At 39.7% G+C, this 25558-nt stretch overlaps 2 protein-coding genes across 5 annotated transcripts in view; one reads left to right on the forward strand and one right to left on the reverse strand.

Moving 5' to 3' along the window:
* Positions 1-10591, forward strand: part of Rhoq (ras homolog family member Q) — a gene marked incomplete at its 5' end in the record, with an annotated part of 37465 nt that extends 26874 nt beyond the window's left edge. Inside the window, 3 exon segments of one of the 2 annotated variants that reach the window (XM_005390979.2) lie at positions 3406-3570; positions 3895-3990; positions 7351-10591. In XM_005390979.2, the coding sequence (XP_005391036.1) occupies positions 3406-3570; positions 3895-3990; positions 7351-7506 (417 nt within the window). In that variant the 3' untranslated portion in view covers positions 7507-10591. 2 annotated transcript variants of the gene reach the window in all.
* Positions 7704-25558, reverse strand: part of Pigf (phosphatidylinositol glycan anchor biosynthesis, class F) — a 33248-nt gene continuing 15393 nt past the window's right edge. For 2 of the 3 annotated variants that reach the window (XM_005390976.2, XM_005390977.2), the window contains exons 5-6: positions 19028-19136; positions 7704-8014 (exon numbers count right to left, since the gene is read on the reverse strand). In XM_005390976.2, coding sequence (XP_005391033.1) covers positions 7901-8014; positions 19028-19136 — 223 coding nt within the window. In that variant the 3' untranslated portion in view covers positions 7704-7900. Of the gene's footprint in view, positions 8015-10676; positions 10813-19027; positions 19137-25558 lie in introns of all 3 variants that reach the window. The other variant, XR_262076.2, reaches the window with a different exon arrangement.

Raw genomic sequence — 25558 nt, forward strand, 5'->3', positions numbered from 1 at the left:
TTTTCATAATAGTCCTGTAGTAACTGGCTGGGGTGTAACATATTCCATACCTACTCTAATTGATTTCGTTAATTTCTGTTTGTTTGTTTTGGGGGTTGGTTTGTTTTTGAGACAGAGTCTCACTGTGTAATCTAGGCTGGCCTTGAACTCCTTATGTAGCCCAGGCTGGCCTCAGACTTGCTGTGATCCTCTTGCCACAGCCTCCCAAGTGGTGGGATTAGTGGCATGCTGCACACCCGGCTATTTCCTCAGTTTCTTAATACCAGGCATAGTTTCAGTTGAAATCAAATCCGGGCCTCTACTTTTAAAAATGAAGGGTTTAGGCTGGGCATGGTGGTGCACGCTTGTAATCACAGCATCTGGGGGGCTGAGGCGGGTGGATCACTGTGAGTTTGAGGCCAGCCTGGGCTACATAGTGAGTTCAAGGCCAGCCAGCACTACACAGTGAGACCGTCTCATAAAACCCCCAAATAATGAAGGGTGCAGAAGGTTGTGGGGGTGGCTTTTCCCCCTTTGTCCTGTGAGAGCCATTGCCTAGGAAATCTTTCAGTGTGCATGGCTCCAGTACAAGAGCACCCTTTGAAAGCACTGCAGTAAAATGGAAGAATTGGAGATGTTATTACCATCAGCCTGCGTCCTTGGGTTCCAGGCCTGTGGATTCAATCAACTGTGGAGTGAAAATATTTTGGGGGAAAAATGGATGTGTATTGAACATGCGCAGGCCTTTCCCTCATCATTGTTCCCTAAGCAGTATAGTCACAATCCGCTACCCAGCATGTACTCTGTACCGGGTATTCTAAGCAATCTAGAGATGATTGCAGGTGTAACAAGGGATTGTGCTGGTTCTATGCATATGCCGTGCTCTTTTGTCTAAGAAACTTGGGCATCTGTGGATTTTGATAGCTGCAGGGTCCTGGAAGCAACCTCCCTCAGATACGGAGGGGCAGCTCAGTACCTGAGCTGAAAAAAAATTTTTTTCCGGTACCAGGAATCAAACTCAGGACCTTGCACTTGCCAGGCAGGCCCTTGTGCCACTGAGCTGTGTCCCCAGCCCTTGAGCTGAAAATTGTCTTAAGAAAAATGGCAGAAGAGGATGTGAAAGGAAGGTTGCTCTGTGGAAGAAGTAGCACTGTTAGAACCGAGCGGAAGGTGTCTCAAATACTCTGAGCCCCACGTTTGTGCTGTTCCAACAGTGAAGGGAGGTCCTGAAGCGGGGAGGAGACTGAGGCCCAAAACAAAGTTTCCTTGAAACCAAATGCAGATCCAGCCGGTGACCAAAAAAATTGTTCAAAAAGAAAGAAGAGCTAGGGTGGGGGAGGGGGAAAGGAAGGAAGGGAAAAGTGGCAAAAATGATGGAAAAAAACAAAGTGAAAAAAAAAAAACTTTGTAAATAGGGAAGGGAAGATGGGTTGAAGGGAGGAGAGGAGATTGGAAAAAATAGATATAAAAATATATCATGTACAGGTGCAAATTCTCTGTGGGGTGAATATGATCATTATGTATATATAAAATGTACCAATAAACTTAATTACATAAAAAAGTAATATTGTACTTCTAAAAAAATGGAATTCTGGCCAGGCGTGGTGGTGCACGCCTGTAATCCCAGCACTTGGGAGGCTGAGGCAGGAGGATCGTTGCAAGTTCAAGACCAGCCTGGGTTACAAAGTGAGCTCAAGGCCAGCCTGAACTGGAGAGGGAGACCCAGTCTCAAAAAAAAAAAAAAAAAAAAATGGAATTCTGACATTGTTCCCTCACTAGAATACGAATAGGCAGAATTTGGTGTCACAGAAAGTAGTTCATGCAAAAGAGGACGTTCACTACGTTTTGTGATAGAGACTAAAACAACCGTCAGGAGGATCACGGAGAAGCAGCAGTTGAAAAGAACTCAGCAGCCCAGCATGTTCTGATGTGGCGCGATCTCCAAGGCACATTAGACAAGGGAGGCACAGAGCATGTGTTGCAAGATCTCATTTCTGTCCAGATGTGTGCATACAGCTGCAGGTGGATGTGTGCATAAAAAGGACTGCGAGTAGGATAGAGAAACGTAAAAGCATTGGGAAGGGAGATAGAAATTGGGAAGAAAAAGGGTGCTTCCGTGAACGTACTCCAGATGTTTCTGTCTTTGAATTTACACACACACACACACACACACACACACACACAGAGAGAGAGAGAGAGAGGAGAATTTTAAAAAACTATAGAAAACGGGAAGCAAAAATTGAGGGTCTCAGTGAAGGTATGAAGAGTGACCAATAAATATGGTGAATGTTTAAATGAAAAAAATTTTTAACACTAAACGACACATCGGCATTAATCTTCCTCAGAATCCTCCTCCATGCTTTGAAGGCTCCTATCCTGTTGTGCTTGCCTCTTCCTGGAGCAGTCTGGAAGTCCTTTTGTGTCTTTTCCTCCCTGCCTTGCTTTCCTAAATCCATACAGAATGTTTTTGGCAACTTCTGTCAAAAACATTACATTGTATCTTCTTCATATTTGCTGGATCTGCCACTATGCGACTCCTGGCTCTTCCCCAGGTCAAAATGACCGTGAGAAGGTGAACACTTTCAACTGATTCAGAACGTGGAGGAGGCCACACGAGCACAGGTAAAGACGTGGAACAGGACCTCCAGAACGGCTTCAGAAAGTGGCAAGGACAGTGAGATACGGAGGAGTATTTTACAGGCAACTAGTAGCGTGTCTTTCACTGTGATAGCATTTCTTAAAATTTAAACCGCTGTATCTTATGGTCACACCTTGAGTACAGTTAGGAGCATAGACTCTGGAGCGAAGCCTTGCAGGTTTGAATCGTAGGTCCTTTACTTACAGCTGCACAGGGGCTGGGGGTTTAGCTCAGCGGCACAGCAGCTGCCTGGCGAGCGCAAGGTCATGAGTTCGATTCCCGGTGCCAGGAAAAAAAAAACCAAAAATCCAAAAACTTACAGCTGCACACCCTCACACACAGTTGTCGCCTTGTGTCCCTCCATCTACTCAAAAGGAAAACGGGTGGGGTACTTGCGTTGTTCAAAGGATTAAGTAGTTCCCCGGAGAACATAATGATCAATACTTGACACATAATAAATATCTATATATTACAATAGCATCTAGCTCTCCTCAGTGCTTTGTGCTTCGGTGGAAAATGTCTCCAGTGAATGCTTTAGTAATCACAGTGTACTGTTGGAGTTTTCGTTGAATTGATTAGTGATACTCATTATTTTCACTCTACTGGTGTTCAGAGTTTTGGAAAGATTAACAAAAACAGGTGAGATTGTCTTGTTTTATGGAGTGTGCCAGACATTTTATTTGTGGAGATGCTGAGTTTGTGTCTTGGATCATATGATGTAAGGTACATGTGATAAATCAACTGTAGAAATGTAAATGTAGATAATGAGGTTTTTCTCTTTGTCTCAGGAAGACTATGATCGTCTGAGGCCTTTATCCTATCCAATGACTGATGTCTTCCTCATATGCTTCTCCGTGGTCAATCCAGCCTCATTTCAAAATGTGAAAGAGGAGTGGGTACCGGAACTTAAGGAATATGCACCAAATGTACCCTTTTTATTAATAGGAACTCAGGTACGTCTCCTTGGATTCTACCAAGTTACGCATAAGTTCTGCCGCCAGTGGGGTGGGGGGGTGTTACTCTCAGACAGATGGTCCCAAGCTTAGCAAACGTGTTTAAATTCAGGTGCAGGTTAATAAGTTCTATCATATTTTTGGAAAAAAAGTAGTGTCAAAATAAAGCAGTTATATGAGTAGCTTTAAAAATTTTAAGAATTTAATAAATTAAAATTTTAAAAATTTTCTTTTTTGTAACTGGGGATTAAATGGGATGACATGCTTTGATTTCTCTTTAAAGACTTGTAATGTTATGGGACGTTATTGACCTTTCTTAATTAGATTGATCTCCGAGACGACCCCAAAACTTTAGCAAGACTGAATGATATGAAGGAAAAACCTATATGTGTGGAACAAGGACAGAAACTAGCAAAAGAGGTAATGGAACGTTTGCAGAATTGAAAAATAAATGTGAAGATAATAGTAAAAGCAAACGCTTGTGTGTTTACGGTGTGCCAGGCACTGTGCTGAGTGCTTTGTGTGCATTGTCTTGTTTACTCCTTACCCCCGCTGTGTGAGGCAGGTCTTTTTGCCTTGTTATAGAGAAGAGAAAACGGAGGCTTAGGGACATTGCCTCAGGTCCTGCAGGAGCAAGCAGCAGAGCTGGGTTTCAGTCCAAGCCAGGCTCTTCTACCTGTGCCACACGTCAACAGTATTTTCTTAAAAAGTTATGCATGGAAAGGGGGCATCAGGGACAGGTGTTGAGACTTTGATCCCTTTTTGAATACTTAAACGTTTGTACCGTGCCACATCAGACTCTGTCTTCAGTAGACTCACAGAATAGGTGGTAGAGTAGCACTGGAAGACAACTTAAAATGGTGGTTAAAAACCAAAAGTTATGGCCAGGTTTCTAAACAAAAAATACATAACAGTGATGCACTCACGCCTTGTAGCTTATGTTCTTCCTCACCCTGAAGCTAGGTTTACTTTATCTCTGTTTGGCCCTAACATTGTTGGATTATGTCTTTAAATGTTGTGCATGTTCCATAGGACTTTTGTGGAAACAACTTAATAAGGTCTTTTCAAATGTACCACGTACTAGGAGACAGAAGGTCAAGCAAGGAAATTTTCTGCAGGGCAGTTTTTCCCAAAGCAAAATGTGATGGTCTCACTAACTAATCACTTGAGGAATTTCTTGTATTTGATCTTGTTATCTTAGGGAGGGAAGGAATTTCTAAATGTGATAAAGGTAAATGTCATAAATGAAGATATGGATGATTTAACCACACACAAGTTCGATACATAAAATGCCAGAAATAGATTTATATTAAAAGGCATACAACAAATGATATATATGACAGAAAAGTGTGTTAACATCCTTATATAATATAGGAAAACCTACATAAATTAATTACACAGGAAAAGACCTATACTCCAGTAGAAAAACGGGCTAAGAACAGATTGTATTCAGGATAGAAATGTTCACACCCATATAGTAGTAATTCAGTTTCCACAAGTAAGGGGCAAAAAATGAAAAATGAATTAAACCTGCTGTTCCAGGCATACTATTATATTGGTGGTCGTTGAATAAAAGCAATCTTGATAACATGCAAAAGCCTTAAAATCATACTTACCTTTGATAAAGCAATTCCTGTGTAGCCATGTATCCTAAGAAAATTCTTAGGATGTTGGTCAAAGAAAGTTTCGGACTGCGGGATCAGTGTGTGAGATATATTGCACAGGGCGATGAGAATAGTTACAGTGCATCATACGATTCAGAATTGACAAGAGTAAAGTTTCCCGTGTTCTCACCACCAAACATGATAAGTATCGGACACGATGGCTGTGTTAGCCTGACGTAATCATTCCACACTGCACACATCGCTTCATACCCTGTAAATATATAGAATTACAAGTGTCAGTTCACAATTAAAAGTTCCTGGGGATGTGCTTCAAGAGATGACTGCGGAGACTGCAGTGTTCATAATGATAAAAAAATCTCTGCATCTACTAAGGACTCACACTGAGTGCCTATTTGAGGTACTCACATTTATTACAGTTTAAGGAAGGCGGAGTTGCAGAATCATACGGTCCTAGGCTGTTCGCAGCGTTTGGCACGGTTGGCTCCTTTTTATTCTTTCTTGGTGGTGCTGAGGCTGCAACCAGAGCCCTCACACGTGCGTGGCAAACTTCCTGACACGGCTTCCCGGAGCGCTCTTTCTTGGTTCTCCTCCCTTCTCGTTGACCCCTCTGCCGTCTCTTCGTCTCCACGGCCCCTGCATGTTGGAGGGCCCCAGGCATCAGCCTCTCCCTTGGCCGTTCCCACTCCTGAGGCCTAGGGAACTTTTCCCCGTCTTGTGACTTGAATACAATTTCCCACAATTGCGTCTCCAGCGCGAACTTCTTCCATAAACTTTGGGTGTAGCTGTCCAGTTGTCCACTTCACAGGTCGGTCTGGGTGGCTGAGCATTTCTGAGTGGACATGCCCAGAGTTCCTGATCGTGCCCTCCAAGCCTGTCCTTGGAACTACTAAGGTCAGAAGCCCGGAAGTGAGACCTGACCCCGCTCTCTCTCAGATCGCACATCTGACCTTTGAGTGGAGCGCACTGTTTTGCTTTCAGAGCAGACGAGTCTCCGAATGCTTCCCTGTCCGCCTCTCCTCTTCACCTCCGACCTGGGTTACTGCAGTGGTGTTGCGTCATCTGTCTGCTGTCTGTGCTCCATGATAATCTGTTCTCAACACAGCAGCAGAGTGAGTTAAAATACAAGCTCAGTCAGGTCATTGCTCTGCCCAGAACCCTCTGGATGGTCCCCAACACTCAAGAGTGTAGGCCAGAGCCCTGCCACAAGCCTGTAGACGGTGCTGTCTCTGTGCTCCAGCCCTGACCGCTCTCCCTCTAGAGCTGCCTCAGGGCCTTTGTACTTTGTTGTTCTGCCTGGCCTATTCCGTGTGTGTCCGTTACTCATTCTTACCCCCTTCAGGCCTGTGTGCATACCTCATGTGTGACCCCCACCTGATCATCCATACCCACTCCCTACTTTACCTCCCTTCCCGCTTTTCCCCAGAGCACACATTACCTTTCAACATTGTGCCTCTGTACTTAGCAGTGCTTGGCTGGGCTTCTCTAAGATGCGGTGAGGTGCATGAGAGTAGTGTGGGAAATTAATTTTGTTCCCTGCTGTGTTCTCACATTTAACAAATGAGTGTGTGCAGTTACCTTTCAGTGGATGAACAGGCCCCTCTGAGAGCAGGCCAGTCAGTACGGCCTCGAGGCTACCTCCACCCCGTGTCTCCCCCTCCAACGCCCTTCTGCCACACTGGCGTCTTTTCTGTCCCTTGAATGCTCCAAACATGTGCCCACTCAGGTATTTGCATCTAGGGTCCTGGCAGAGCCCTTCCCCTTGACCTGCCGTGAAGCCTTCCCTGAGCACCAGCAGCAGCCTCCGTGCTGTCACTTGTCCTCCCTAGCATTTGCACCGCCTGGTCTAGAGCCTTCTGTGTGCGTCTTCCCTGTGGGATGTAAGCGGATGTGGTTCAGTCCACTGAGATTCCCCCAGCACGCAAACAACGCTGGAGGTACAGTAGGTACTCAGATATTTGATGATTGAAAGCATTTTTCATAAAGTCCAGGAAGAAGACTGGTATTTGAACAGTTGGGTATGGATGGTGGTATGATGGGCATATGAATATGGATTATTCTTTTGCATAGCTGTGCCTTACAGTTTGTTATAATGTGATGTGTCAACCAATTATGTAAAGACTTTATATACTTGTAATTTTATTTTTCTCCCTCCCAGATAGGCGCATGCTGCTATGTGGAATGTTCAGCTTTAACCCAGAAGGGATTGAAGACTGTTTTTGATGAGGCTATCATAGCCATTTTAACTCCAAAGAAACACACAGTTAAAAAAAGAATAGGATCAAGATGTATAAACTGTTGTTTGATTACGTGAAAAACATCTTCAGTGGCCAACAAAACTGTCAGTTTCTCTTAGAAAGCGTATGAAATGCTACAGCGATACCCAGACCTCTTACAACGAAGCAGTTTAAAACTTGAAAGAAAACAAAACCTGTCCTCAGAATTCTACAAAGTTCATTAAGAATGTTCCTTACAGGTCTAATAAGCAGCAAACAGAATCTGAAGCCACAATCTGTTATAAATACTTTATTTCAACTAGAAGGTACAATCTCTCAGGGTTTTCATAGTTTAAAAAGCTACAATCACATGGTGAAACTACATTAAACAACAACAGTGCTGTAAATGGAACTGCTTGGCTTCGACCATATACATTACTGCACAGCCCTTACGGAATCTGCACAAAGAATTATCTTCTCCCTTTGCTCCAGTTAATTGTTCTTGTATGTAAGTTGCTTTCTATTCCAGTATATCCAGAGTGGTGAAATAACAAGGCCAGCCACATAGCCAAAGGTTGCTCCAAGCGTACAGGAGATGGGCCATACCTGAGGAGAGAATGTATGAGATCAAAAGCGAACAAATGTTTATTATTACCTGAGCACAAGTTCCATGTAACCTAAATATTTCTATATTAAAGCTTACTGTGCTTTCTTAAAGAATGCCAAAAGTATAATCAGGTCATGACTGCATTTATCATCAACACTACAAATGTACACATTTCAGTTAATGTGCATTAAACTGTAACAAGGCTTCTGACAATTGTAGATTTAGTCTGATGCTCCCCAGACTGCATGAGATACATGCTAAAATTACAAATCAAAATTCTGGGTCAGACTTTGCCACAACCATGGACTCAGTTTAGCGCTCTGAACTAGCTGGTCAGTTTTTTTAAATTCCCACAGTGGCTGTGTACATCAGATGAAATGAGAGGTGTGTGTGCTGACCAGAACACAAGAGAATTTCGACTTATGTTAAAGAGTCAAAACCTAGAATCTAAGCATGTTACGTGAAATTTAACACAGAGCAGCTGCTTCTGTAATAAAGGTCACCTTTGAGATGCAGGCAGACATTGCAACCATAGCAGAAGTTACAGAACCACAATTTATGTACACACTCAGAGTGTAAGTTCAACACAATACCCCTGGCTTCCAAATACTATTCTCTCCAGTTGTATTACATCTCACAATATTCCATTAAGCCAGAAATGTTGGTTTAATTCACAAGCAGTATGTATCTGTCCCGAGATGAGGTGAAAGGCTCTGCTTAAAAAAAAAAAATTGGAAACAAACTTTTCATGTTCATCTGTAAAGCTTACATGTTATACTGGAGCCGTTTCTAGTCACCTGAGGAACAGGCCTTAGAACTGTGTTAGAGGTGAACCTTTTTAATAGCTGGTCCTGTTACCTAATTTACTTCATTTCGTCTGCTATGGAACTCCCATGTTCCACATGCCACACAACACGTAGGAGTGTTAGACAAAGTGTGAACCACCTAATGCAGTTTTGAGACGCATAATCTAACCCATAATTTTCCCAGCCTTCCTTACATTTCAATTTGCTGTTGTGTAAATTATGATTTGTCTTTAGTAGGCTTCTGTTAATCTTTTATGATTTATATTTACAGCTGTATGTATTGCACAGATTGGGTAATGGAACACTAAACATTTATACTTGAAAATGACCGCCTTAAATGCTTATATCAGTCACAAATCTAGGATGTACTGTCTTTGTATGTGAGCTTTGTAGAGATTTTTAAAAATACAAGCATCATCTTCCCCATTGAAGCGTGGAGAATCTGCGGGATAACTAGTCAGAAGCTTCTCTCAGAACTGGACATTGGATATCTTCCTTCTCTCAAGAATGGTGGTTCACACTCTCATGGCCTTATGTATGCTCAAATGAAATCCTCTGTAACTTTTTCATTTAATTTTGGTCTATTTTTAGATAGAATTTAAGGAATTGTATACATCAGCTAACATATTATCTGAGTTGTCCAACACATGGTATAAAGGAATTACGACAGTAAAGTATTATACATTTCCTAGTTGCCTTTGGGAATTTGATGGGGATTTCCTTTTTCTAATTTACATCCTTGAAACCCTTCACACTTGGTTTTACTAGGCAATGAAAATATAATCCTGCTCTAAGAGATGGATTAGGAATCTGGAAACACAAACTGGTGTCAGCTGCTTCTTGACTGGGCCTGTTTCCTCACCCTAAGATTTGGGAGGTGGAAGAGATGATCTCCAGTGTCTCTCCCATTTATCCGTTCTTAGTGTCTTCTTCCTGGTTCACAACAGTCACTGTTGGACACCCCCTTCTCCCGATGGTAAGGGTCACGTACACAGACTGTCAGAGCTCCAAGCGAAGATGATTGTATCATCGGAACCTGAGGTGCCTTAGGTACTCTACTGACCTTGATGCGGTTTGGAGTTTCCCATTGCTTATTCAGCGCTTTTTAATTGCTTTAGTTATTTCGTGTTTCTTTTGGCAAAATCCTTCCTGCCACTTAAACTAAAAACCAAAGATTTGTTTTCTATTCATAAGCAGATTGTAGAAAAGTTGCCTTATTTTCAGAGACATGTTTTTTCATTAAAGGCTTAGGTTTTAATAGAAATTCTGATGAATCTCTGGAATGACTCTTTCAAACTAGTGAACTGTTTGAGAAATAAAATACACTTCAAAATATTTTATTGCCATGAATTTTGCTAGTGAATGCAAATATATTGCTTCTAATAAGGTCATGTATGAAAGAACTTAAAAGAGATTTGTAGTTAATCCATTTTTGCATATAGTGGATTAGTTCTAAAGTTCTTAAAAATATTTTTAGTGACTTCCTGAAATCTTATTTAATACTTGGCTAATTTACGTCCTTAGTTTATCTCTGTAGGTACATTTTAGATTACCCAGGTTGAAAAATATTTCTAGTAAGTAGAGCTTGAATTAATGGTGTTTGTCATAAATTCTTAGTTACTTTAGAGGCTGCTTCCGTTGGATTTTTAATTACTTTAAATACCAAATTAAATATTGGTTTGTTGGTTGTTGCTAAAGTGATTGTTAACTTTAACAGTGTCCCTTCTTAACACGTGGGGTTACAAATAAAATGATACGCATAGTTTACTATCTATGTAAAGTACTGAACTTCTTACCGCAGTAGTCTCTATTGAGCACACTAGGAAAACGGGGGAGGGTACTGTTCCCTTCTTACCTCTGCTGTGGGACTGCGCGTTACTGGCAGCACCTGCACTCTGCTGAAAAGCTACGGTCAGGGTGCAGGAAAAGTAATCATCCCTCGTGGGTCCCGGCCAGATTCACATGTGGGTTACTCAATTCTGCCTTCATCACTGTAATTTCAGAATGGCTTTTTGTTCTCAAACATACACAGACACTCAACATACATTCTTTAAACTGCTGCCATACTTCACCTCCAATAGAATGCCAAAAATGAAATCAACACTAGTTTGAAAGTTTTGCCTAACGGAAAGGTTAAGGCTTAGAACATGTGATTATTAGGTAAAGCCCAAGAAATCCATGGCACCATCAGCAAATTAAAATGTTCACTGGTTTTGAACTTAGCAGAGTACCTGCTCGATCTTCCTGAAATAAATATTCCTTAATTGTGAACGCAGTCCTTTATTAAAACTTCTTATTGTCTAAGAGCAATTGTCCTGATTTTTGTAGACCCAGACAGGGATAGGGCAAGGGGTAGTTACGGGAGGTTGCTCAGCGAGAACCACTCCTAAGCAAGGTCTGCCTTTCCTGTAATTGCTTTAAAAGTTTACACCATGGCAGCAATTCACATGACCCATCAGATCATTCTAGCACAATCATTTATTTTCATAATTAGATCTTAAAGTTTTCTACTTAAAACTGCTTGTTTCACATACAGAGATACTTCTATTTCGCATTCTTCATGCCCAAACAGGATTTCAAAAGAGACCTCTATGTGTACACACTACACAGTTCAGCTGCATCGCTACAAGTATTTCTCCAAACCGTGGTAATGTGAGATGGATGAATATAGTTATTTTGTTTAAGGAAAACAGGACACTGAGAAGAAAGACTTTCATATAAAGGATGTTAATTCACAAGTTGTTGCTACCGAATGACAATCTTCTTTTAACCTAGTTTCTTTAAATTGTTTTCTTTTTCTTCCTTATACCTCTTGAGATAGGATTTTGCCAAGCTTCCCGGGCTGCTGGCCTCAAATGCTATTGTTCTGCCTCAGCCTCCTGAGCAGCTGGGATGACAGGCATGTACCACCGTGCCCAACTAAATATTTTTTTGTTTTGTGATCACTAAATAGAAGAGACAGCTCATCCATGTAAGATGGTAAAATTACTAGCCTTAGAAAAACCTGTTTGAAATTTGAGTGGCTAAAATAGCCTGCTGAGGGCACCATTACTGTCCTTTGTTTAAATCACATGGTTCTTTATTATGTATTTTTTATCCCTTAAACCAAAAGATGATTGATTTTCTCTTAAAATAGCAGTGATAAAAAATTTTACATTTCATAAAATGGGGTCTGGTACATCATACCAGTACCAAGTACTTTTTTCTCTCAGAAATAAAATAATTTTATCTTTATAAATAAAATAAAAGTACACAATACATAAACTTTGTATGTTTTCTGTGTTACATAAATCACTACGGCTGGATGAAAGACATTTCAAAATTATAAACACATTCCCACCTGAAAACCACACTATTTTCTCCTGATCAGGCACTGCTACAGAACTGAACTCTGCCTACATTTTAGGAAAGGAAAGCGTAATGACATACTAGGAAGTGTTTGATATTTCTCACAGCGTATTCTGAGTAGTACAGAACAATGATAAGGAACACCAATTTTGATACCAGAGAGACTGGATTTGGGACTTGGCTCTACCGGTTACTAAGTATGTGGCCCTGGGCAAGTCAACTAACCTTTCTGTGCCTTGTTTTCCTTACCTGCAAAATGAGGACTTCTATACCATGTACCCAAGTGTAATGATCAAATAATGCAACATGCATTCTTTACCACACACATAACAGTATCTGCGCATATCACACGTGACCAGTGCACTGGAACTCTTCACTGACTGTATCTCTTGGCTCCTAGTCCTGAGAGGCACATATGAAATAAGCTGCCATTACAACGCACAGCAGCATCATGTCCTAAACGTACAAACTCTTCTGCTCCTCCAAGCACTTTAAAAATATTTTTAGAAGTCGTACCTAACCGAATTCACGTTTCCCTCTGGCCTCAGATGTTACGTGACCCTCAGATAGTCCTTGCGTGTAATTTTAGGGGTTCAGAGACCTATGAAACCCATCTCTGGACTTTTGCATCACTCAACCATAACAAGTATTTTATTCATAGCGACCCTTTACCTTTTAGGTCTCCAAATTTTAAGGATCAATCTTAATATAGATGGTATTTGTCTGTAATTACATAATTTAGAAGTAAACAGTTGAGATGTATTTTACTAAATTCTAATACAAATATTCTACAGGTTTCTTCAAAATACACTATATATATAATACAAATAACTTCTAAAATCTGTAATATCATTGAACATAAAAGCTGCTTTAATATGCATTACTGTGGCACTGACGAGCTGCTACAGGCTTCCTATAATGATGACCATTTATTTGAAATTAGATGATAATTTTTTCAAATTAGTTTCGAATGTTGAGAAAGTTTAAAAGTAACTATACAAAACTATGCAGCTATTTTCTTAAATAACATTGTGTTTTATTTAGAAACTTTTCTTGGAAGCAGCTCGGGCAGGGGAGTGAAAATGACCTGAATTTCAGGGCCAGTGCAGCCATATGATCTTCGCCAGATCACTTAATATCTGAGCCTCAGTTTCCCAATCTGCAAAGCAGAGACAACAGTACCAATTGTACTTAAAAATACAGGCTGTTATATTAGATGAAGGAATATTTTCAAATTTGACATGAAAACTTTGAGAACCATGTATTAGTATTCTGTATATTATATATCTTAGCTTGAAAAAACTAATGTGAATACTAATGTATTTCTTGGATAACTGACACTTCTAGATAGTAAACAGAATCAGCAGTTTAGAAGAAATAAAATAGTTGACGAGTAATGTTATACTGTGTGGTAGGAACTGTATCCTTACCCTTGTAATACAATCATCTTTAATATATACTGTTCTTCACATGTACTGTGAGGGGAGTATACAATTTACAAAAGAAAATTCTCAGGAGCTATACAGTATACTGCCACCATGCTAACCATTTGGAGTTTCTTTTCAGAAATAGAAGTATTACCTTCTTTTGTCTGTCATTGTTCATAAATTTTAAAAAGCAAGATTTAGTATAGATACTGGTTTTAAACCAATCACTGAAAAAAATTGGAATGGTTTTTTTGTTTTTATTTTTATTGAGACAATGTCTCGCTATGTTGCCCAGGCTGGACTTGAACTTCTGGATTCAAACCTTGCCTCAGCCTCCCAAGTAGCTGGGCCTGTAGGTGTGCATGCCACTCTGTCCTGTCGTGTTACCTTTAAGAGTCTCATTCAAAACTACTGATCCCCTACTATAAATCAAGAAATTCAGTTTATTTATTTTTACTTATTTTTTAGAGACAGGGTCTCCTTACATAACCCAGGATGGCCCTGAGCTCACAGTGATCCTCCTGTCTCAGCTTCCCGATATTGGGATTACAGGCATGTGCCACCACGCCCAGCTTATAAATCAAGAAGCTAAGGTGTAAGCTAAGATTAAATGATTTGGTTTTAAATCAGCTGCAGCATAAATCCTTAAAAATGTGTGTTCCAATGTAATTAAATTACTTACACTGTGGGAGTGAGTGTATGCCACCAGTGACATGGAGAGACTGACCTGTCTGAGGAGAACACCTAGAAACACCTGCAGTGACTCCCGCCCACTGGGTTACTGCTTCTCTTTTCCGACAAAGGAAAATAAAACACAGGCAGCTAGTTCTGAATCTCTCATAAGCTACTTTTTATTATGTATGTTGTATTATGTTTACCACAAATGTGCTTTTGCAGGAATGACAGAATGTGTCTTTCAGGGCCAGCTGACCTTCCAAGGGCTTTAAATGATCGTTTACATTTTCCTCTGAACTTGGTCTTGAGCAATGATGAGTTTTTCGAGATACTCCTAAAACAAATACTGTTGTCTGAGGTAGGAATACAGGCACAGATGAAGCTGCTTGAAGCTGCTCTCCCTGTAAATCCACATCGATTCCTGTATATTCTGACCACTCTGCTATGACTGGGAACACAAGATATTTGGCCTGTGGTGTGTGGTCACTGGTCTGGAGTTCTTTTCCATGTGACACTAAATGGTCCTGTCCACACTCCCGTAAATGAGCTAACCCGGACAACAGCATTCTCTCTTTCATGGAAGTCCTCACAGAGCTAACAGTTAGCAACACAACCACCCGACAAGGAACATACTGTTTAAATCGCAAACCAGCTTCTGTCAGTTAACTATGCTTTTTCCCAGTGCTTGGAACATATAAATCATATCCTAATTAATATTTTATTTTGGTCTTGAACAGTATAATCCCTTTGGCAAGAGAAATACCAATTAACCTAAAAACATGCAGCTCTTCAATCAAATCCATAATCTGTTCTATCCCTCCCTCCAGCATTTTGCAGCAATTCAATTAGTCATAATCCTATGATCTCTAGCTTCAGTTTATGAACAATTTATCTGTGATATCTGTGACTCGAGAAAGGGAACATATGTCTCAAAAATATTAAATTTTCTGATAAAACTGAGAGAAAAAATATTATTAAATACAACAATGTTCATTTATCTGGTATCTGGTGGGCATAAATACAAATATTTAAAATAGTGTCAAAGACCATCTCCAGCACCTAAAATTCAAAACCTTCAAATTCACTTGTTTAAAGTACATTTTGCTTTTTAACTTATAAAAAATAACTATCCCAAAAGAGACCTGTTCATGTGGTTCAATTGCTCTCAGAGATACCAGCATTAAAGTCTAGAGTTCAAAGGCACATGGAGATGTTTCAGGCACAAAAGCGTTATATATCAGCTTTAAATATCCTCCTACAAATATATTAAATTATGGTATAAAATACAGATAGAGTGGCTGCAGCATTTAGAGGCGACAACATGGGGACAGAGGCAGGAGGATCGTTGCGAGTTCGAGACCAGCCTATGCTACACAAGTGAGTTCAAGGCCAGCCTGAACTGCATAGTAAGACTCTGTCTCAAAAAGACAAAAACCAGAAAAAACCAGAGGACAGAAATCAGCTTAACTACTCCAGCTATTCCAAAGAGATCTAAGCTATGACCACTGGGGGAAAAAAAGAAAAGCAAAGCTGTTTCAGTATCCAGCAGCGAGGGGAATCACAGTGTAGCGGGCTCTTGTTGAATCCTAAGCCTTCCCCTTACCAGCCAGGCAATGCTGAGCAGGATGTGTAGTCCTTCCCTCCCGTACCTGGACTTCCCAGTGCAGTGGTGGTGAACCTATGGCACCCATGCTGCAGCGGGCTTCTGGTATCACTGAAAACTCTACAAGGTTCACCATCACTGTTCTAGTGTGTAACAATGGGGTCAGAAACTAACCGTGCACTGCAGCTGTCTGGATTAAATTACTTCTGTGACAGTGCCAAGCCCCAAGCCTGATACACACACAGATCTACAAATGCTGCCATGTTCTTTCAGTTGCCATCTGAAATGTCAGACAGCACTGAAAATTATGTGAAATCGAAGTATCCTAAATTAGTCCAATAAAATACTGGAGAAACCGATACAGTAATCCATTACTCCCCCAAATGAAGGCCTGCTGGGGAGTCAGGTGACACACTGAGACAACACAGCCCCTAACACAGAAGGACTCAGTAAACAACGGAATTTGCCTTTTTTTTGAATGCTAAAAGTATAGTCATTAAACTACTTTTATAGGTCATAAATGCCTGTGCCATTAATTAAGCAGTAACTATGTATCAGGCAGTAAGTATTTTAGAAGGCTTTTAGCACTTAGTCCTTACTAGCAAGTGGCGGAGCCAGGATCTAAGCCCAAGTAATCTGATGCCAGAGTTCACAGTCATCGTGTTAACTCCCTACCTATTAATAAAACATATGGGCTTAAAAGCCTCATGGTTGGCTGGGCATGGTGGCGCATGCCTGTAATCTCAGCGCTCGGGAGGCTGAGGCAGGAGGACAGCTGCAAGTTCGAGGCCTGCCTGGGCTACATAGTGAGTTCAAGGCTAGCTTCAACTATGTAGCAAGATCCTATCTCCAAAATTAATAATAATAATAATAATAAATAAAACAAAACAAAAAACTTCAAGTCAATTTCCTTAGCTCAGAATAACCAACATTTCTTAACCTCACTCAAAATTTTTTGTAACATGAAATTCCAGCCCAGTTTTGATAAAGACTTAAGACATTGTCCAGATGAAAAGCTCATAGTTACCTGTTTTACAAAATACTTAAGGTACATTAACTCTGAATCTAAATCAGAATCCGAAGCTAAGTTTTACTGTTTTGTTTTGTTTTGTTTTGTTTTCCTGGTACTGGGAACTGAACTCACGACCTCACGCTTGCCAGGCAGGCACTGTGTCACTGAGCTAAATCCCCAGCCCTCTAAGTTTTATTGTTATGAAATAATTTTAGTCCTAGGTGATTTTAAGTGTCTGTTATACTTACCAGAGTAACCGCTTTGCATACAGTAATAACAGATACTTACTGATCAGCTACTAGTTACAGCAGGTAAAGAACCAAATTATAATGAACAAAGGTTTTTTGCAGTCCAGTGAAGGTAGATGAATTTCAAGTATTAAATGAAACAAAACAAAGATGTACTGGTAGTTACTCTACTATTTTCTCTTTAACCAAATCCCCTTGCTACGTTTTAGAAAGTGAAGGCTTCCTCCAACTGTAAAGATGCTTCGTATCTTTTCATCATTACTTAAAAGCACTTAAAATTCATGTCAAGTGAAAAAAACTTTTTCACAAGGATTATATATTTCAATGGGCCTTTCTAGGCACTTTACTAAGAGATGATTTAAAGACTATAAAAACGCTTGAACTTTCTCATAAATTCACATCACTAATCTTGGTCTCAGAAACTTCATACAAAGTCAGATTTGAGTTTGAAGTAGAGAAAATGAGTTAAAACATGTAACAGCTTTTTGTTGTTTTTTTTTTTTTTTTGAGGGGGGCAGTTCTGTGTGCACATGTGTTTTTAAAGAAAGTACAACTATTTCACCAGACACTATTTCTCTGAATAGAACAGAAACAAAATAAATCACAATCTCAAAGTTTACCATAAACATAACCAAATTTGTATGGGACTATAAGGATTAGAGAACTAAAGTTCTTCTTAATATATGTTATATTTTAGATAATAAAGTATACACAGTACTATTTTCTCATGAAATTTTTCTCTAGCAAAATCTCCACTGTTAAGAAATGCCATGTCATCTTATCTTTTTACTGTTTCTGTGGCAGATTCTAGTAGCATCATGAGCCACATTCATTTCTTGTTCTGTGTAGAATTTAAAAAATAACAAAAACTTATTCAAAACCTTTGCTGAAAATAAAAAGCGAAAGAAAAAAAAGCTACGTAATAGCTACACTAATAACTCCCAAGAGAGGGGCAGGTGAGTATTATCTAAATAACATAATGTTAACTATATACTAATTCTGTCTTTCCACCAGTAAATACCATGTTTAAAAGGATCACAGGAAATAAGTGGGTCATTAACTTAGAAAACTCTACATTTATTTTTTAATACCATAATTCTGTTTGGGAGAGAAAACCCTAGGAAAATAATTAGAAAAATTCATTAAGCTATGGATTCAAACATGCTTATCATAGCAGTATTTTAGTACAGCAAAATACTACTAATGATCAATAATCAATGTATTAAACGACAGAGTAACAATATAATAGTATACTACAAAGTCATTTAAAAAAGATAAAGATATATCCATCATCTAGCAGCTCTGTGACCTTAACAAGGTTACCTATCTTCCAGGCATTGGTTTCCTCTGTTAAATGAAGACGAAAAAAAAAACTCATCTGACCGTGTTTTACCTACCATATTGGCTTTATCTTAATGTAACAGCAAATGAAAAATCTGAGGTTTGTGAATTTTTTCTGATAGTACATCTATTTTTAAAATTACTTTGCTATATTTTCTAAATATATGTCAAGATCAACATTAAAACTGCCATCCACCATATTAAAAAAAAAAATAAATGTAAGACCAGTGAGTAGTGGATATGAAAGTTAAAAACAGAAAATCTGTGTAACTTCCAGTCCAAAAGTTAAGAAAAACTCCTATATTTATTCACAAAATAAGTCTGTTTGTTCACTCATACATGTAGAAAAATATACTGCTGGAAGGTAAGTGCAGGCCAACCTGGATGCCATGTCACTGGGATAGACCCCAAAATAAGAAACCATCTAGACTACACAGGAATTGGTATTCTTCCTAAACTGAACAAAAAAAGTATATGTATATTAGTTTGCTTCACAGGCCTTGTCATACTGTCTCAACAGGTATTTTAGTGCTTTAAATAGTTGAAACCAACCTGCCATGGTCTTTCCCAATCTAACGGAATAGGAAACGCGCCAAGCCATGCTCCTACAAAACTAGAAATTGTGGTGATTTGGAGACTGTTCTCCCATATGGATGTAACTCTGTAAAACACAAATATACAAATCACTGTAGTTTGTATCTTAACTGCTAAAAATCAAACAACAGCACAAATTAACGCTACACGTTTTCTACTCATTTAAAATTAACATCTCAGGTTGACATTTAGATATGTACCATGAAGAAAATATATTTCCATTGGAAAAGTAACATATGCACATAATACAGTCAAATAAGATAAAAGAGTATTTGCAGTGACGATTCTTGGTCCTTCCCTAACATCAATTTCTGGTTCCTTTTCCCAGAAAGAAACTGTTATTTCCAAGTTATTACATCTCCTCCCAGAAATATTTTATGCATGTACAAATACACGTACAATTTTGTTTTGGAGGTTATTTGCATATTTTATATATTTATACACGCATATATATGTATTTATATCCTCTGTTAACAGCTACAATAGTATATGATGGGGCATCATTTAATAAACTAGTCTTTTTTATGGCACATTTCATTTAAACAAAATCAACTGTTACTTGGCAAAGAAGTGATAGAAAACAAAAACAAAGTATTTCAAGAGCTTCAGTGACCATGCCTGCCATTACTATTTACTAAATGCACATCTTAAGGAAGTGAACAGCTGGAAAGTCGTAATTCTGCCACGCTCTTAGCGGATTCTTGGTTTCAGCTTCATGGTATGAATACTTCGTCCTGGGGAACATGTGTCTGGTCCTACCAGTAAGGGCCTGCCACAGTGCAATAAATGGGGTCCTACTACTGAACCACTTACACATGAACAGTCACGCCACTGTGAAGTTAAACAAAAGCATCTTCTAGCAAAAAGGAAAAACACGTTAGATGATTTTCCTTCATTACCAGTTGCCCGATTATTACACACAAAATGCATGCTGAATTAAAGAAATGCCAAATGATGAAAGTTAGCTCATAAACCAAACCCATCACCTGTCCATCTCACGGTCCCACCTGCACGAGGCAGGAGTCTCAGCTTGTTTCTTTGAGAAGTGGAGGGCAAAGCCAATCACTGTACTGTACAGTACACCCAAAACTGTATTATTTGCTGGGCTTCGCAATTCTTTTTGTTTTATATAATACACATAAATGCTAGTTCAATTTCTCCATCTAGAATTCAGCAGAACAGAGTCCTGTTCCAATAATGGAAGGAAAAAAATCTAGCCAAACTGAATGGAAAAAGAGAATAGTATTGCTCAGGCAACTTTATGGATTCTCTAGGGCAGTGATGGTGAACCTTTCGGAGTTTTCAGTGACACAAACAGCCAGCTGCGGAATGCAGGCCATAGTTTTGCCGCCCCTGCTCTACAGTAATTTTTTTACTATGTGGACAAATAATGACAATTTTTGACTATGGCAGACAAATGCTGACTAGCCAACACACGTGTCTTCCGTGTTGAATACAGGAGGCGTAAAGTATGGGAGAGGCTGGGAGTCGCCCTGGCTTTCTTCTGGGCAGTTACATTCTGTTTTAAGCAAGAGGAGAGAATTCAGCTGGATTTGAAAGACAGGTAGTATTAGACCTTATACTGGAAAGAAAGCCGCATTGTAGACAAGAGACGAAAGTAATACTGGTGCGGGCCAAGTGGAAGAATAGGAAATAAGGCTGGAAAAGTAGGTTAGAGCTAAGAACTTTTTAGAAGTAACAGCTTCACTGGATATAATAAAAAATTATCCTAGAAAATCTTTTTCAATCCATACAATTCACTCACTTAAAATACATAATTCAGTGTTTTTTAGCATTGCCGCATAGTTGGTTGACCATCCTGCAGTCAATTGTAGAACATTTTCACCACTCCAAAAAGAAACTCTTCACCCATTAACAGTCACTCTCTATTTCTCTTCCCCAACTCTAGCTCTAAGCAATCACTACACTCGTTTCTGTCTCAATAGATTTACCTATTCTGGACATGACATATAAATGGAACTGTACAACGTAAGGCATTTTGTGCCTAGTTCCTTTAACTTGGCATAAATAAGGCTGCTGTAAACATGCATGTGCGAGCCTTTGTGTAGACATGTGCTTTCATTTTTTTTTTTTTTTTTTTTTTTTTTTTTTGGTTTTTCTCCGGTACCAGGAACTGAACTCACGACCTTGCGCTTGCCATTTATTGGGATTACACCAAGCAGCGGAACAGCTGGGTCATCTGGTAACTATGCTTCACCTTTCAGGAACTGCAGACTGTGTTCCAAAGCAACTGGACTACCCTTCCCTCAGTAGTGTATGAGGGCTCCAACTTTCCCACATCCTCCTAACATTTGTTGTTATCTTTTATTATCTTAGTGGGTGTGAAACCATTGTCAATGTGGTAGATTTAGGGTTAGGATTTAAAAGTCTTAAATGTCACATTACATGAATCACTAAAGGTTTTTTTAAACAGGCAGCTACGTGATCAGAGCTTTTTCCCAGACTTACATACGTATCTTATCTGACCTCTGGGCTTCAGGTTTGTGGGACTACAGGACACGATACATGTTTTCATTTTTTCAGTTTTAGCACACTTCTGGCCAGCTTATGTCTATTAAAATAAAAAAGTGCAAACATTTAAGAGGCTGCCCTCTATTTTGATTATGTGATGTATCCAAGAATGCTTATGATCTTACACATAAGAAAAACAGAAGTAAGTGGAACTAAGGCCTAGTTTAAAAAATAGGAAAACTCTATAGCCTGTCTTTTTAAAATTAAAAAAAAACACTTTTTTTTTCTTTTTCTTGAGACAGGGCCTTGGTATGTAGCTCAGGCTGGCCTCAAATTCATAATCCTTCCATCTCACTCCCCCAAGTGCCCAGGCTACAGGAATGCATGGATCACCATGGCTGGCTTAAACCAAAAGTTTTATATGCATCAAAATAGCACACACAATACCTTGCTACAAAGGACTGCAGTTAGACTAATAATAGTCCCCTCCTCTGTCCCCTGCTCCTGGCTTCTGCACCTGACACATTCTCAACTCTTCCTGCTCTTCCTTTTTATCTCAAATGTGTAAAACGTACTAAAGTACTGATGTTTTTCAAGAGTTCCTCGCTTTCTGCTTTTTACTACAGAACATTTAGCACCTTCTGTTCACAAGCACCTGCCTCCACATACACACTTATCCGTCTGTCCTTCCTGCAGTAGTACGTCACCAGCTTTTGGTCGAATAGCACAGCACCGTGTCTTCATGACTGTAATTATAGAAAGCTAATCAGACTGAAACACACAGTAAGCCACAATTCCATTTCTTTTCTCTTAGTAAACATGATTTTAATTGTCCTTGGATATGAAGAACTGCCCCATCCTCCCACTCCAGCTATTTATGTACCGACCACTGAATCACTTTCGAATGCCCCAAGAATCTCGACAGCACCTCTGCACACTTGCTTTTGCTCTCTTCTCCTCCCTTCTTCTTGGAGGTACCTCCCCTCCTGAACCTGACCTGGCCACGCGATGCCTGCTTACCGCTGCTGTCTTGGGAGGTCCCCACACCCTCATGCGGTGAACTCGTTTCTGTCTCTCCGACCCTCTTTCTCTCCCTCCTCTCCTCTGCTCCCCTTTTCCACAATAGGTTCCCAGGAAACAGTACATGGTAAATAGATTTTTACAGATATTTTAAGTATGAAAATAACAGTAATGGATGCAAGTAACTTTGCCTCAGATTTTAAAGGTACTCTTCAGCGCCATTCTGGTTCCCCAGGCCGTGCAGGTAAGGTTTTTCCTAACCTCTGGAAGCATTCACAACCACCTGGGGTCCTGGCAACACTTCACAAAACTGTGTCTCGAAGCGTCTATTCATCAATTACGTGGGAAACAGTCAAATGCTGTACCCCTGAGCTATACCCCCTGTTGCTTTACGTGGGACATATATGGGTCTTTTAATCTATAATTTAAGTTCCTTTGATTCATGAAACTTTTTATTTAAAGACTTTTTCTACCCAAACTTCATAGGAATTTTGCTTTCCTTACTTTTTGCTGGAAATACTACTATTCTGAATTAATTTCTGTTTGCCTTACCTTTTAACTCATTTTCTGTAACTCTTTTTGTCTGACAAAGGGATTCTTTTTTCAATTTTGTCTCTATTTCTATGCTACTGTATTTTTATTTTCCAGGAGCTTTGTTGGTCTCGGAATATTATCTTCGACTTTCTTCTATTCATGTTTAATGGATATAAAAAACGTGAATTTTAAAGTTATCTTTTGATCTTTATATTACCTTTGTTTCCACTGAGACTTCTGTTGCTTTCATTTCTGGACTTCATTTGAGATAGTCCTAAAATGTCTGATGAGTCTGCAGCTCTCATCCTACTTAAAATACCACAGACGAAGTGCTCAGGATAGGAAGGTCTACAGAGGAAAAGTGTATGAGTGGCTGCCTGACCTGCAGAGTGGGAGAGAAGGTTGGGAACAAGGGATGACTAATAGAAGGCAGTTTATTTTCGGTGTGATGAAATGCTCTAAAATAGGGTTGTGGTGATAGTTGTGCAACTGTGTCTATCCTAAAAACCACTGAATGATATACTTTAAACAGGTGAATTTTACGGGAAACAGTTACATTCCAATAAAGCTATTTTAAAACAATAACAACAAAACACTAAACAGCGCATGGGCAAGATGATTCGGCCCGTGGGCTTCACAATGGCTAGGACTGGATGCAAAGACTATCTTTTTCTTAGAGGATCTCAAAATGTCAAGATCTATAAATTTTTCTTTTATGTCACTTCCCACTGAAAGAAATATTTCAATATTATATCTAGACGATAAAAGCCTGGCTGCTAGTACACTGAGCCAAGCAGGAAGAAAGGGCTGGATGTGAGGTGGGGAATTCATTGTTCACTATAGAGAGTTTCATTTCATCTTTATTCCCTGCAGAGGATGAACGAATACTCAGCATCTGGGGACAGCCAGAATAGCTGAGGATATATGGGGTACGAATGTATTTTCCCACTTTTCTTTCCCCACTGTACAACTTTTGTTGCTGTTATGGCCTGTGTCTAGATGTCTCCCCAACACCTCATGCAATTATAGGTCGGGCTTTGTCAGAGGCAGCTGGATCTAAAATGTGTAACGCTGGGATCAATTCACAGTACAATACCAGGTAAAGGCGCTAGGATTAAGGGTGTGAGTGCTCCCCACGCTAAGGAGCCTGGATAAGGTATAAGGAATAGAAAGAGCTGTGGTCAAGCCTTGTTGCTTTGCTATCTTCTGCCCGCCATGAAATGTTTCTCCTCTGTGATGCCTGTCTGCACACCCACCCTGCCTTGGAGCCAGCAGATTATGAACTGACACCTCTACAAACTGTGAGCTGAACTTTTTTCCCCTTTAACTTTGGATGTCAGGTGTTTTGTCTCAGTAACAAGAAAAGTAACTAGGACAGTTGCTTATACTATTTTACAGGACTTACACTCTATTCTGCAACTCTAATTCATTGAACGACTTTTGTGATATAGTGAGTGAGCCCCTTTAACATACAAGCTGAACACTGCCTTCATCTGGGGACACATGTCACATCTTTGACTTCCTTTTTGTTACTATGTTTTGTATTAGAGGGGTACTGACTAGTGTTATATTTAAATTTACTTTATCTCTTCTCTACAGCATACTTTCTCTAATTACAGTTTCCTCCCCAACCGCCTCTCTACTCTTCATTTTGATTAGCTCAAACCTTTCCTCCATGCCTCAACCAGACTTTCTGACTTATCCATGTTTCTAATCTATGATATATAACAGTGTGGTCTGGGTTCTCAGTTCATCTCATTAATTCTACAGTCTCCTTTCCTCCTCATTTTCATTTTCTCACCTTTGCTCTTATTTTATTGAATTTATACCCTTAGTATTTCTCTATAGTAAACTGTATGGAGATTTTTGGCTTTAGTTCGTTCAGTAGCACTTTTTTCCAGATTGACTGTCATCTGCATAACCCCCACTGTGTGCTTTAAGCTCGCTGTGCCACTGCTATTCATCTTGCTCACACTTCACACAGGCAGGCTGGTTAGACCATTTCCTCAGATACCATGAATGAATTTTCTTTGAAGCTGTCTTCCCATCTTAACCGGTGCCACTTTCCCTATCTTGGAGATGTACTTTGAGGGCTGACTGCTATTTTCTGTACCATGAGGCAGAGGGAAAGAACAGGGGGAGAAAGACAGGGCAAAGTAAATGCTATCTCTGCAATTCAATCAGCAATATTCAGTTGAAATTTAATAAATGGTGGTTCCATGAAATCAAACTTAAAAATTCATGGCCCACATTTATGAATCCTATTAGAGGCCAAATGAAGCTTTTCTGGCACATAGTTTGCCCAGAAACAGCCCTGGTAGATTAATAAAAAGTAAAAGTGTGGTGGTGTATGCCTGTAATCTCAGCCCTCAGAAACCTGAGGTAGGAGGATCATGAGTTAGAGGCCAGCCTGGGCTACACAGCGAAAAAACAAGTAAACAAGGCTGAGGAGGAGTCAGGCAA

The sequence above is a fragment of the Chinchilla lanigera genome, unplaced genomic scaffold (genome assembly GCF_000276665.1).
Source record: "Chinchilla lanigera isolate Chin_1 unplaced genomic scaffold, ChiLan1.0 scaffold00040, whole genome shotgun sequence".
In the NCBI taxonomy this organism is placed as follows: domain Eukaryota; kingdom Metazoa; phylum Chordata; class Mammalia; order Rodentia; family Chinchillidae; genus Chinchilla; species Chinchilla lanigera.